General features: G+C 35.3%; 1 protein-coding gene across 1 annotated transcript; it reads right to left on the reverse strand.

Annotated features, from left to right (window-relative positions):
- Positions 1-2,335: 2,335 nt before the first annotated feature.
- On the reverse strand, positions 2,336-13,267 carry LOC121403159. Its single transcript, XM_041591060.1, has 7 exons — positions 13,261-13,267; positions 12,189-12,311; positions 7,485-7,662; positions 6,873-7,115; positions 6,230-6,355; positions 4,680-4,811; positions 2,336-3,259 (listed from the first exon to the last, which is right to left on the reverse strand). Exons 1-7 carry the CDS (start codon positions 13,265-13,267, stop codon positions 3,124-3,126), a joined length of 945 nt encoding a protein of 314 aa, XP_041446994.1. The 3' UTR covers positions 2,336-3,123.
- Between the last annotated feature and the right edge of the window lie 575 nt (positions 13,268-13,842).

The raw sequence follows: 13,842 nt of genomic DNA on the forward strand, positions 1-13,842 counted from the left end.
AAGTTACTACCTGAAGGTTTTCAGTTATCCAGGTCAGAACATTAGTGAACAGTACAGATACATACTGGGCTCATTTATCAATGCTGGGCAAATTTGCCCTTGGGCAGTTACCTATAGCAACCAATCAGTGATTAGCTTTTTAAAGCCAGCTGCAAGTAGAACAATGAATGTAGCAATTTGATTGGTTTCCATGGGTTACTGCCCATGGGCAAATTTGCCCAGTGTTGATAAATGACCCCACAGTATCAAGTAGTGGTAAGTTATAGCAACTAGACTTGCTAATCAATCTTGAAAAATGTCACCAGCCATCTGAGCAGCTTCTTCACTTCACCAGTAGTGGAACAGGAGAAGATGCTCAGATAAGTGCTCAAAATTTTTCTAGGTTAAGGCAGCCATAGAATGGCTGATACTGTCCAGTAACTGACTTGCCAACTTATGGTGCCGTAGGACCAGTTTACATATACTGACAGTTTTATCTGCATGTGTATGGCCATAAAACTAAGGCTAATAGAATTTAAACAAACAGTAAAAACCAAGATTAAACTGGATATAAAGTTATATATAAACAACCTATATAGTAAAGCCAATTAAATACTATTATATATGAGCATGTTTACCCCTCCAGCATTTGGAAAATAATTCCTGTAAATTGAATCAATGTACTGCCTCAGCCTACAGAGTGTACCACTAATGTGGGCTCCTATTCTTTTTCATGTACTTGTGACATTACATTTTTGCAGCACTAATCAATAAACTAATAATTTGCTTTGTAACATTTTCAGTACTATTTTGGAGGGGAACAGGCAGAACCCCAAAGAGGTAAACTAACTTAGGGAGCAGAATTAATTTAATGTATTTTCTCTCCAACCAACTCCCCAATATCAAGTTTATGCTGTCACTAAATGTCTTTATGTTAAAATGGTAGGTAGTTATAGTCCAAAAACAACTTTAGTTTAGGGGGGATTTTTGCAACCCAGGTATTTTTTTCTCCCAGTGGAATTTCAATTCCAATGATTTCTGAACATTGGAGTCCTGGGTAAAATTTAGAACTTCTGATTTTTCAGTGTTAATTCTGGTCCTTGAGACTGCCCCAAGCTTTGATTTTCCCTATAAAATATTAGGCAACGTGGTGGACTTGTGAAAAATATGATGTCATCTGTGAACAGAGCCATTTTGTAAATGGCTGAGCCAATTACGGAAAGTGTTATCTTTGAACGTGAAAAAGATCAGTGAAATATGGATTGTATTAGGTGTTTTAATAATATCTGGTTTTATTGATCACACCGGCTTTTAGATGCAACATTTTTAAATGTAATTTTTGCGCCTAATAAATTTCAAAAATATACAAAGAAACTCAAATTCAAATTTGCACTTTTGCCTCAACAATAAAAACTTAAATTTGAATGGTGATATCCTTAAAGGAATAGTGTTTTAAATTAATTGCGTGTGGCTGGCACAGGTAAAACTGATTTGTTTGCTTCAGAAACATTACTATCTGGTGTATAAAAGTTATTGTGTAGTAATGGAGGTAATTGAAATAGGGCCTATCGGAACAGGTTGAAACATCTTAAAATACAAAAGGTTTAACATTGTAAACTTACAAGTTAAGTTGAGGAAGCACTGGCGACTCTTCCTGGCATTTCGATCTCTGCTCAGGAGAGCTTTCACTGGTTATAGGCAAAACATCTTTAGCAGGTGCCTCTGGCATTGTTTCAAGATGTGTTGCTTTACACTGCCTTAGATTATGTTTGAACTGCTGACTAGCCCTGAAACAAAACAGTACATTAAAAGTTGCTGTAGTAACCTTAAAGGACACCACTATGTTATCAGTCTAAGAAAAAATATATATAGTATATATATATGTTGCTTTGTTTCCAAACAAGCTATTAATGATAATGATATTATATCCTAACATTCTATAAGTTTTATCACCAGTGTCACCCTAGTTATATTGCCCATTTATCCCACCGTTATGAGAAGTATGTTTTATTTATACTGTATATATATACTGTATATATATATATATATATATTTTTTTTTTTAACATTTTTAAATTAAATGTTCATACTTTTGTGTGCTTTAATTGTTTTAATGTAAACCATAATAAATCTCACATTTAAGATTAGATTAGTTAGATTTAAGATCCATGGCAATGTCTGTCTTTTCCTGGGATTTTTCAGCTTGAGGAGTAGAAGCTTCATCTTCATCATCTGTGATCTCATCTATCCATGTAAAAATTATTGTCCTGGACAATCAAAAGAAATATAAAGTTAAGAATCAATATTGCTTTAACAAAATGCAGATTCGTATTTTTCACCAAATGAATTGGTTTAGGCTTAAAAATCTTACCTCTTATATCTAGTTATAGAAGCAGGAGTTTCTTTCTGCCTTTCCACAAAAGGTTGTTGAAACTCTGGAATAATTGGCGACACAGAGACAATGTCTGGTGCCACATGTTCCTGAATCATAGATAAATCGTTTTCTGTTGGCACATGTTCCTGTTCTCTAGATAAATCTGCTAGTGGTACCATACACTGCTCTTCTGGTTGTATTACAATACAAACATTTCTAAACAAACACAAGAAATTAAAATATTATGTTAGTCTGATGGGGTTTTTTTTGGAATAAGGTTTATTAACAATCCATGTGCCCTTTGTATTTAGTTTTAGAAATTCACATCTAAAAATAATTTACATTAAACAAAAATGCAAGATGTAAAATCCAAGAGGACTGACAACTCTGTCATAAAGGTTTAAGATAACAAGTAGGTAATATAAAAATAAATACACTTATTGATCATATTTCTTGTTCATTATTTAAAACTCTAGGGAGGTATTTACTAAGACTCAAATTTTTCCTATTTTTTTTCTAAAACAAAGTTGACCTAACACCTATCCACAAATGGGCTATATATATCAAAAAATCTGATTAAAAATAGAAAATTTGGCACCTAAAATCATCCAAGCTTTTTTTTGTTGGGGGGAAAATGATCACCAAGCTGAGCCATTCGAATTCAGAAACCACATGAGAATTGCTTGAGGCCAAAGTCTTACGCATTATTAAATCAGCCCCTAAGAATCAATTCTAACACCATAAAACAAAAAGTAATATTTAGACGTAAGCTTACTCTTTAGGCAGTGCAGGTGTTTGTACTTGCTCATTTGTTTCTTGTTTTACAGATGGCATTTCAATTGGCTCCCCCACAGATTTATTAATAGTATCTTTCTTCTTTTTCTGCTTCTTCTTCTTGTATTTTTTCCTAGACAAAGAGAAGAAATAAACATATGGAATTACCTTTTATTTGGTGTGGAGAGCAAAATATCATACCCAGTCATAATTCATACACGTTGACCCACTTTTTATACTGTAGTTGGTAGATGATCCGCTATTTAAAGGAGAGCTAAACCATAAAGTTAAAAAACCCAACCCCCCCCCCCTACATAGAAAAAATGTTCCTTGCATACAAGTGGCAGTTGCCTTTATGATTGTATTAGATTTTGGCAATTAATGTATAGCCAATTAAAAATTAATATTGTAATGCAGTATTAATAAAGGCAAATTACAAAGTCAAGAACTTTGGCCTATTATAGATGTAAGAATCTCCTGTTCTGTGCTTCTAAATTTGAGTCAAAATTCACTTCCAAAAAGCATCTATTTTTATTTTTGAACTCTTAAGTCACAATTTAATAACATTTTACCCTTCGGTTATGATACCCCCTCCCTAAGCTTTCCATTTGGGCTTATCTTGCAATTGTATTTTAAAGGAGAATTCAACCCTAAAGTTAAAAAAAAACCATACCCCTTACCATACATAGACCCCCTCCCTCCAGTCTTTCTAGAAGTGTTACCCAAGGCAAATGCCCCTTACATTTTACTTACCCCTAGGTGCAGAATTAGGCATCAGAATTCACGGGAGCCATCTTCAGCTGCTTCGGTAATCTTTGGAATGAGGCCATCACTTTGGCAATTTTCATGAGTTTTGGCACATGCGCAGTTGTTGCAAAACAAAATTGCTCCAACTGCGCATGCACCGACATCCTGGTCTCATTCTAAAGATTTCCGAAGAGAAGAAGATGGTGCCCATGAACTCTGATTCCTGAATCTGCACTGAGGGGTAAGTAAAACATTAGGGGCATTTGCCTGGGTAACACTTCTAAGAAGGCTGGAGGGAGAGGGGGGTCTATGTAGCGTAGGGTTTTTTTAACTTTAGGGTTGAATTCTCCTTTAAAATACAGTTGCAGGATGAGCCCGAATGGAAAGCTTTGGGAGGGGTATCATAACAGAAGTAGGTAATATAAAAATAATTAAATTTATTGATCATATTTCTTGTTCAGTATTTAAAACTCTAGGAAGGTATTTACTAAGATTCACATTTTTCCCATTTTTTTTCTAAAACAAAGTCGACCTAACACCTATCCACGAATGTATCTAATATATCAAAAAATCTGACTAAAAATAGAAAATTTGGCACCTAAAATCTCCCAAGCTTTTTTGTTGGGGGGAAAAATGATCACAATGTTGAGCCATTTGAATGCTGAAACCACAAGAGAATTTAAGAACTCCTGCATGATTTCAGTAGCCGACTGCTTGAGGCCAAAGTCTTACACATTATTAAATCAGCCCCTAAGAATCAATTCTAACACCATAAAACAAAAAGTAATATTTAGACGTAAGCTTACTCTTTAGGCAGTGCAGGTGTTTGTACTTGCTCATTTGTTTCTTGTTTTACAGATGGCATTTCAATTGGCTCCCCCACAGATTTATTAATAGTATCCTTCTTCTTTTTCTGCTTCTTCTTCTTGTATTTTTTCCTAGACAAAGAGAAGAAATAAACATATGGAATTACCTTTTATTTGGTGTGGAGAGCAAAATATCATACCCAGTCATAATTCATACACGTTGACCCACTTTTTATACTGTAGTTGGTAGATGATCCGCTATTTAAAGGAGAGCTAAACCATAAAGTTAAAAAACCCAACCCCCCCCCCCTACATAGAAAAAATGTTCCTTGCATACAAGTGGCAGTTGCCTTTATGATTGTATTAGATTTTGGCAATTAATGTATAGCCAATTAAAAATTAATATTGTAATGCAGTATTAATAAAGGCAAATTACAAAGTCAAGAACTTTGGCTTATTATAGATGTAAGAATCTCCTGTTCTGTGCTTCTAAATTTGAGTAAAAATTCACTTCCAAAAAGCATCTATTTTTATTTTTGAACTCTTAAGTCACAATTTAATAACATTTTACCCTTCGGTTATGATACCCCCTCCCTAAGCTTTCCATTTGGGCTTATCTTGCAATTGTATTTTAAAGGAGAATTCAACCCTAAAGTTAAAAAAAAACCATACCCCTTACCATACATAGACCCCCTCCCTCCAGCCTTTCTAGAAGTGTTACCCAAGGCAAATGCCCCTTACATTTTACTTACCCCTAGGTGCAGAATTAGGCATCAGAATTCACGGGAGCCATCTTCAGCTGCTTCGGTAATCTTTGGAATGAGGCCATCACTTTGGCAATTTTCATGAGTTTTGGCACATGCGCAGTTGTTGCAAAACAAAATTGCTCCAACTGCGCATGCACCGACATCCTGGTCTCATTCTAAAGATTTCCGAAGAGAAGAAGATGGTGCCCATGAACTCTGATTCCTGAATCTGCACTGAGGGGTAAGTAAAACATTAGGGGCATTTGCCTGGGTAACACTTCTAAGAAGGCTGGAGGGAGGGGGGGTCTATGTAGCGTAGGGTTTTTTTAACTTTAGGGTTGAATTCTCCTTTAAAATACAGTTGCAGGATGAGCCCGAATGGAAAGCTTTGGGAGGGGTATCATAACAGAAGTAGGTAATATAAAAATAATTAAATTTATTGATCATATTTCTTGTTCAGTATTTAAAACTCTAGGAAGGTATTTACTAAGATTCACATTTTTCCCATTTTTTTCTAAAACAAAGTCGACCTAACACCTATCCACGAATGTATCTAATATATCAAAAAATCTGACAAAAAATAGAAAATTTGGCACCTAAAATCTCCCAAGCTTTTTTGTTGGGGGGAAAAATGATCACAATGTTGAGCCATTCGAATGCTGAAACCACAAGAGAATTTAAGAACTCCTGCATGATTTCAGTAGCCGACTGCTTGAGGCCAAAGTCTTACGCATTATTAAATCATCCCCTAAGAATCAATTCTTACACCATAAAACAAAAAGTAATATTTAGACGTAAGCTTACTCTTTAGGCAGTGCAGGTGTTTGTACTTGCTCATTTGTTTCTTGTTGTACAGATGGCATTTCAATTGCCTCCCCCACAGATTTATTCATAGTATCCTTCTTCTTTTTCTGCTTTTTGTCTTCATTCCTGGAAAAGGAAAGAAATAAACATATGTAACTACCTTTTATTTGGTGTGGTGAGCAAAACATCATACCCAGTCATAATTCATACACGTTGACCCACTAGTTATACTGTAGTTGGTAGCTGATCCACTGTTTAAAGGAGAACTAAACACTTAAGTTAAAAAAAAACCCTACCACCCCTACCCTATATAGAAAAAATGTTCCTTGCATACAAGTAGCAGTTGCCTTTATGATTGTATTAGATCTTGGCAATTAACGTATAGCCAGTTAAAAATGAATATTGTAATGCAGTATTTATAAAGACAAATTAAAAAGTCAAATGCTTTGGCCTATTATAGATGTAAGAATGTCCTGTAATGTGCTTCTAAATTTTATTAAAAATTCACTTCCAAAAAGCAAACATTTTTTGTAGACAAAAAGCTGCACCCTTGTAGCTTTTATTTAAACACAAAATAAAAATAATAAAACCACTTTAAGAGAAAAAGAAAATAACTAAAAATAACTCATTTAGGGATACAAACCTTGTAATAGTTTCAGGTTTGGATGGTTTAGGCGTAGTCTGTGATTTATCTATTGCACTTTCTTCATCACAGATAGTCTTCCTCTTCTTTATTCTGTTACAGAGGAGCCTGAACATGTTACAAAAGCAGTTTTTAGACAACCGCAATCTTATTTTTGAAGTAAATTTCACAGGCTGTGGATCCTCCATTGCTTTTTCTACATCATTAATTGCCATCTTCTTCCTTAGTTTGTAATAAAGATACCTGCACAAGGGAAGGGAACAGATCATTGAAATAACCAAGTTCAGACAATTTACTGCACTGTGATCCCCTCAATTCTATCAGCCCAGCTAATATACTGAAAAAGTCATGAACATTGCAGTGCAAAAATTAGGTTCTAATGAATCTAGTTATATCAGTTAGTGTGCCAATTTGATAAGCTATTTATTAGTCTATAAATGTACAGAAATGACAGTCCAGTAATCATAGTTACATTGCTCACAAGCTCATTCCAAGGCAGAGAAAATTTAAATTGTGGGAGTATTAGAGTTCTGCACCTCTAGCTGGCTGTAGATAAATAAATATAATATATATGTGGATGAATAATGTGTTAGTGTAAGAGAAAAGACTTACCATCCAACTGCTCCTGGCAATGCAACCATTACAAAAGCAGATATTGCGATAATTAATGCTGTAAGATTTAATACAGCGAAGAGTTCATGGCTCTTTGTATTATTTGCAATTTCCTCTTGCCAGTTCTCTGTAACGTGACTTTCATTCACCATACTTTTGACTATCGTTTTATTCACCGCTGTCAAAACAAACATACTTAAGTGAAAATCCTTACAATTTACTTTCCTGCATACTTAGGGGGGTTATTTATTAAAGGTCGAGTGTTAGGGGCAGATTTATCAAAGGCTGAATTTCAAAGTAATGGGAGTTTTTCTGAACTCCCATTACTTCAAAATTTGAAAAAAGAGCAAATGAAATGTATTAAAAAAAAATTCTGAGGGTGAATAGATGTTACATCTATCTATGAATCAAAGTAACGTCGTATTTGATTGAATTCGATTCAAAGTATTTTCAGAAAAAAAACTTTGAGTCCACCAATTGACTCCATATAGGTTCTAGGAGGTCCCCCATAGGCTAAAATAGCAATTCAGCAGGTTTTAGATATTGAATGGTTGAATTCGAATTTTTAAAGAGAGCGTATATGATTAATTTCGACATTCGAATTTTCGAATTATTTTTTAAATCAGAATTGAATTTGGACTATTCCCTGGTCGAAGTACACAAAAATAGCTTGAAATTCCAATTTTTTTACTTTGAATTTTCAATTCGATCCTTGATAAATCTTCCCCTTAGATTTTTTTATACCTCGAATGAACTCACAACTCGAATGGTATCTTATTTAAGAAAAAACTTGAATGGGAAAAACCAGATTCTGCAAGTTCGAGTTCCAAAACACGAAAACTTGAATTAATCAAGTTTTCTGCGGGGAATCACTCTAATTATTCAAGTTTTCAGGCAAAACCCTCCTATAAATATAGATATAATCTTGGGGAAAAAAAATTCAACTCGAAAATTTGAGTTTTGATCAAAAAATACGACTCAAAAACTCGAATCTATGTGGAAAGCACAACTCGAAGCTTAATAAATCTGCCCCATGAATATACTCGCATTCAAACAGGCCATGCAGAAAACCACATTCATACTCATTATCACATTTTTATAAACCAAACGATTTACATGCAAAACAGCCACATTTATACACACACCAGGACAACCATTTTTCAGATGCATTAACTTATCTTAACTATTATCACAGCTTGTCTATATGATTCATACATTTAAAAAGGTTGAGCCCCGCAAGTCCCTTAAGGGCGAAGTGACTAATGCTTGCGAAAATTTGCCAGCGTGATGTCATTTCAGAACTTTACTGATTCCCTAAGGGGTGCAGGCGTTACTTTGCTAGCAAAGGAGATAGACGCTAGCGTTGCTTTGCATTCTAATGCTAGGCGAATTTTCGCCTTGGTGAACAGACTCCGCAAATTCTCTAAGATGCAGATTTTACTGAATGTTACCTCGTTCGCCAGACTTGCCTTCGCCAGCTCAGACCAGGCGAAGTGCAATTGAGTGAATAGGACTTCCTCAATTTTTAGTGCAAAAAAAAAAAAAGTCCCAAAAAACACTGGCGTCTTTTCCTTTTTTCTGAGTGACAGCCTGCAAAGGTCCATAAAATTTTTTGGGGTAACCGGGTTCCCCACTCCATTTTCACTTTGATTGCCGAAGTAACACTAGCGAAAATTCGCCAGCGTTGCGATGCAAATTTTCGCCGGTTAGGGAATTTGCCCCCTAGTGAGGGATTGGGTTAATAAGTGGTGTAAATATTGGGACTATACCCGCTTGGTGCATGGAGGAATGAAGTGCATGGAGGAATGAAGTAGAAAGGTGTTGGCACATGTGGGGGGGCCTGGATATGTGGCCCAAGTGCAAATCCTGGGGCTATTCTATATTGGCTAACTATACCTGCCCTTTATATACCATATGTATTTGGAACCAATATAAAATAATTTTAATTTTTAGTAAAAAAAAACTGTACCCAAAATATATCCCTTAGATCAGATTAGACAAGTTGCTATTAATGGCAGTTGTTATCTCTCTACTTACCAGATGCGGGATAGATACATAATAATAGGCTGAGTCCTATGATGATGCATTGAATGAAATGCATGTTAAATATCTTCATCAAATTAATGTTAGATTACTGCAGGAAAGAAGGAAAATGAAAAAAACATAAGTAAGTGTTCATATAACCTGGTATCCATAACCTGTAAGAACCTGAGATATTCCTAACCCTGTTCTAAATACTATAGTCGGTCATACATCTTTAGTTACATACTTTAGCTTTCATTGCAATTAATCAAGAGAGTCTTATGGGAAAAGACACATTCATAGCTACTATCTCTAAAGGGGGGTCATTTATCAAAGTCTGAAGTTATCATATTATATCAATATTATTTCTTCCACACTATTTTTTTCATGTCTTTGCTCGAAAACCACGAAAATGTTTGGGTTATTGCACAAAACCCAGCACAGTTCAGAAAATCTTTGGAACTTCTGCCATTGACTTAGGCTAGGGGCACACGGCGCGATTTCGCCGCGATTCTGCGCTAAGCGAGTTGTCGCTGCGTTTTTTAAGCCGAAATAGCTTTGCTAACTTTGGCGCTGGCGTCAATGCAAATCGCGGCGAAATCGCTGCGCTAATTCACACGCGGCGATTCGTTTTCTATTGTCGTCCGAAGTTGCCTCGCTGGGCGTTTCCGGGCGACAGTAGAAAAAGAATCGCCGCGTGTGAATTAGCGCAGCGATTTCGCCGCGATTTGCATTGACGCCAGCGCCAAAGTTAGCAAAGCTATTTCGGCTTAAAAAACGCAGCGACAACTCGCCCAGCGCAGAATCGCGGCGAAATCGCGCCGTGTGCCCCTAGCCTTACAGTCGAACCTCAAATTTACATCTCCTGATTTGAAGTTTTCCCTCATTTTACATTGTTGTTTTGTGGTTCCCACATATATTATGCATAAAACATTTCCCTGATTTTATATTTTCCTGGATTTTACACACTTTGTTCTGGTCCCCTGAAAAATGTAAAATGGGGGCTCTACTGTATATGCAACCTTGGCAGGTCTGAGATGCCGGATTTTTTGGAATCTGACTTTTTCCATCCTCTGTTTATAATAAATCTAGAAAAATTCATGTTTTTTTACCCCACAAAAATTTGGATTTTATACTAAAAAAACACAAATTTTTCAGGTTTTTGGCATTTGGAGTTACTATATAACCTCCTAAATCGCTTTAGACCATAGAGACATTTACACTGTTATACTTCAAATTATTCTCTCTGTTACTAGAGTTAAGTTCTGTTCTTCTGCTTTAGTTTGTGTTTGCCCGTTAAGCCATTTTCAGCACCTTAAGGTAACAAGTACAAACTGAGAAGATATGACTGTGATGTCATTGTGATGCTGAAATGTGATGTTCTAATGGTCCTCTGCTTTTAGCCTAAGAATACTAACATTAATGTTAGAAGCTGCTATAAAATATAAACAACAAATCTAAATATTTAAAAGAATACCTTTAGAACATAGCATGGATTAAAAAAATAAGTAAACTGTAACATAGCACCACCATTTACAATTGAAGATTTTGAGGGTTATTTACTAAAATCCAAATGTATCTCATTTTTTTTTTTATCAAACAAAGCTCAACCAACCCCTCATACACAATTTTGCCTTATTTATCATTAAAATAAATTGGATTAGGGAAAACCAAAATTGTATGATTTTTTTTGGTTATTGCCCTGAAAACCCTGAATTATTCAGATTATCTGGCTAAACCCAGCGCAAACCATGATATCTTCAAATTGGGAAAGGGATATCTGCCATTGAATTAGACAGGTTTGAGATAGCAAAAATTTTTAGCAGTTTGAGGGAATAATACATCTCAAAAATGTGGGGTTTTTTCCAATAAAAAATTAAGTTTTGTCACAAAAAGCCCAACCAGAAAAAATACATTGTATTTTAGTTAGGGATGCACCGAATCCAGGATTCGGTTCGGTATTCGGCCAGGATTCGGCCTGTTTCAGCAGGATTCGGATTCGGCCGAATCCTTCTGCCCGGCCGAACCTAATTCGAATCCTAATTTGCATATGCAAATTAGGGTCGGAGAGGGAAATCATGTGACTTTTTGTCACAAAACAAGGAAGTAAAAAAGTTCCCCCCTTCCCACCCCTAATTTGCAGGATTTGGTTCACTATTCGACCGAATCCTTTGTGAAGGATTCGGCCGAATCCAAAATAGTGGATTCGGTGCATCCCTAGTTTTAATAAATAACTCCCTTTGCGTTTTGTAGATCACTGACCATAGCAAAAGTCATTTGTTTGAATGTAAGAGTAAAAACATATGGCTATTGTATGCATGTGCATATTGGAAAACTGTTTAGAACTGCATTTTTCTTTTTGGACGGACGAGTCATATAAAATGATCAATATCATGAAAATTAAAGTTAATTAGATTGCACGCAGCCATAGTTTGTATATATAAACCTAAAGTACATAAGCAGCAGGACCATGAATAAGGACAAATAACAGGTCAGAGTCACTTACTTTTAGTCTGTTAAAATTCAGTAAGTAAAAGAATTGAGTCTTGATCTTGTGATTTTGTTCTGAGCTTTCAGCAAAGGCTGATCTAGGACTTTCAACTGACAAGCACAGAATAACCAGATTGAAAAGTTTTATCTAAAGCTTGAGGTCATATTATGATGTCATAATTGGTGACCTACTTTCAGCCAGGTGAGAATCATTAACATAATACATCACAATGGTGTTACTATGGTAACCTCTCATTGTGATGTCATGATAGTAATCCACTATGATATCAGTTCTAACATTAATATCAGCAAATACTGGAAAATATAAATCCACGGCTTAGATATTAATATTATCTACTTAGCAGATAATGGGAAATACAAAACATTAAAGGCAGATATATGACATATTACCATAGTCCATTATTATTTTTTCCCATTATTCTGTAGATTGCTCTGAATTGCTCTGAATTGCTGCAAAGTCTCTCAAATGCCTTCTATATGCAATATACTATTAGTTAGTTTAAAGGAGATCATCCCCATAAGTAAGTGTTCATATAAAGATATCCATAATCAGTAAGAGCCTGAGATATTCCTAACCCTGTTCTAAATATTATAGTTTGTCATACATCTTTAGATACATACTTTAGCTTTCATTGTAATTAATCAAGAGAGTCTAATGGGAAAAGACACTTTCAAAGCTAAATTCTCTAACGGAAAAGTCATTTAAAATGATCAATATTCATGAAAATGAAAGTTAATTAGATTGCACACAGCCATTGTCTTTACTTATTTAGTCTATATATAAACCTAAAGTACATAAACAGCAGGACCATGAATAAGGACAAATAACAGGTCAGAGTCACTTACCTTTAGTCTGTTAAAATTCAGTTAGTAAAAGAATTGAGTTTTGATCTAGTTATTTTATTCTGAGCTTTCAGCAAAGGCTGATCTAGCACTTTCAACTGACAAGCACAGAATAACCAGATTGAAAGATTGTATCTACAGCTTGAGGTGATATTATGATGTCATAATTGGTGACCTACTTTCAGCCAGGTGACAATCTTAACATAATAAATTACATCACAATGGTGTTACTATGGTAACCTCTCATTGTTTGATCATGATAGTTGTAGTTAGCAGCTTTTGTGGACATTTTGTTTAAGGGCATTTCTGCTTTTGCCATTACCTTATGATTCATTTCCTGTTCCTGTTTGTCTCTCTTCCTGTCTAAGCTGAGAGCGAGTGTGGAGCAGGGCTGTGTTACCTGCCATGTTCAAATAAATGTATAAAGTTCCTGGGCTGGTCTGACTACTTCATCTGAACTAACACAGCAGTATCATTTAACCCACTGTTAGCCAAGCAGTTTATCACAATAGTAATCCAATATTATATCAGTTCTAACATTAAAGTCAGCAAAGACTGGAAAATATAAATCCATGGCTTAGATATTAATATTACCTACAGTACTTAGCAGATAATGGGAAATATAAAACATTAAAGTCAGATATATGGCATATTACCATAGTCTATTATTATTTTTTTCCATTATTCTGTAGATTGCTCTGAATTCTTGCAAAGTTTCTCAAATGCCTTCTATATGCAATATACTATTAGTTAGTTTAAAGGAGATCATCCCCATTTATATTAAATATAGATAAAAGATACTTATTTACTAAGGTACTTCCAGCACCAGAGTTTTTCTACAGCTACATAGTTGTGATGTTACAGTGAATTATGCTAAGAGTCTATCAATACTAATACTAATATTAGCAATTACTGTTACACCTGAATCTGACCTTGCACCTCCGGTTGCGGGTGATGGGCCCGAGTTGAGCTCTTCTTTCTG

Source organism: Xenopus laevis, chromosome 4L (assembly GCF_017654675.1).
Source record: "Xenopus laevis strain J_2021 chromosome 4L, Xenopus_laevis_v10.1, whole genome shotgun sequence".
NCBI lineage: Eukaryota > Metazoa > Chordata > Amphibia > Anura > Pipidae > Xenopus > Xenopus laevis.

Coding starts and splice junctions, on each gene's coding strand:
- LOC121403159 (XM_041591060.1), bottom strand. Junction 7,116..7,484: donor TTGCCAGGAGCAGTTGGATG/GTAAGTCTTTTC, acceptor TCCCTTGTGCAG/GTATCTTTATTACAAACTAA. Junction 4,812..6,229: donor ACACCTGCACTGCCTAAAGA/GTAAGCTTACGT, acceptor CTCTTTGTCTAG/GAAAAAATACAAGAAGAAGA.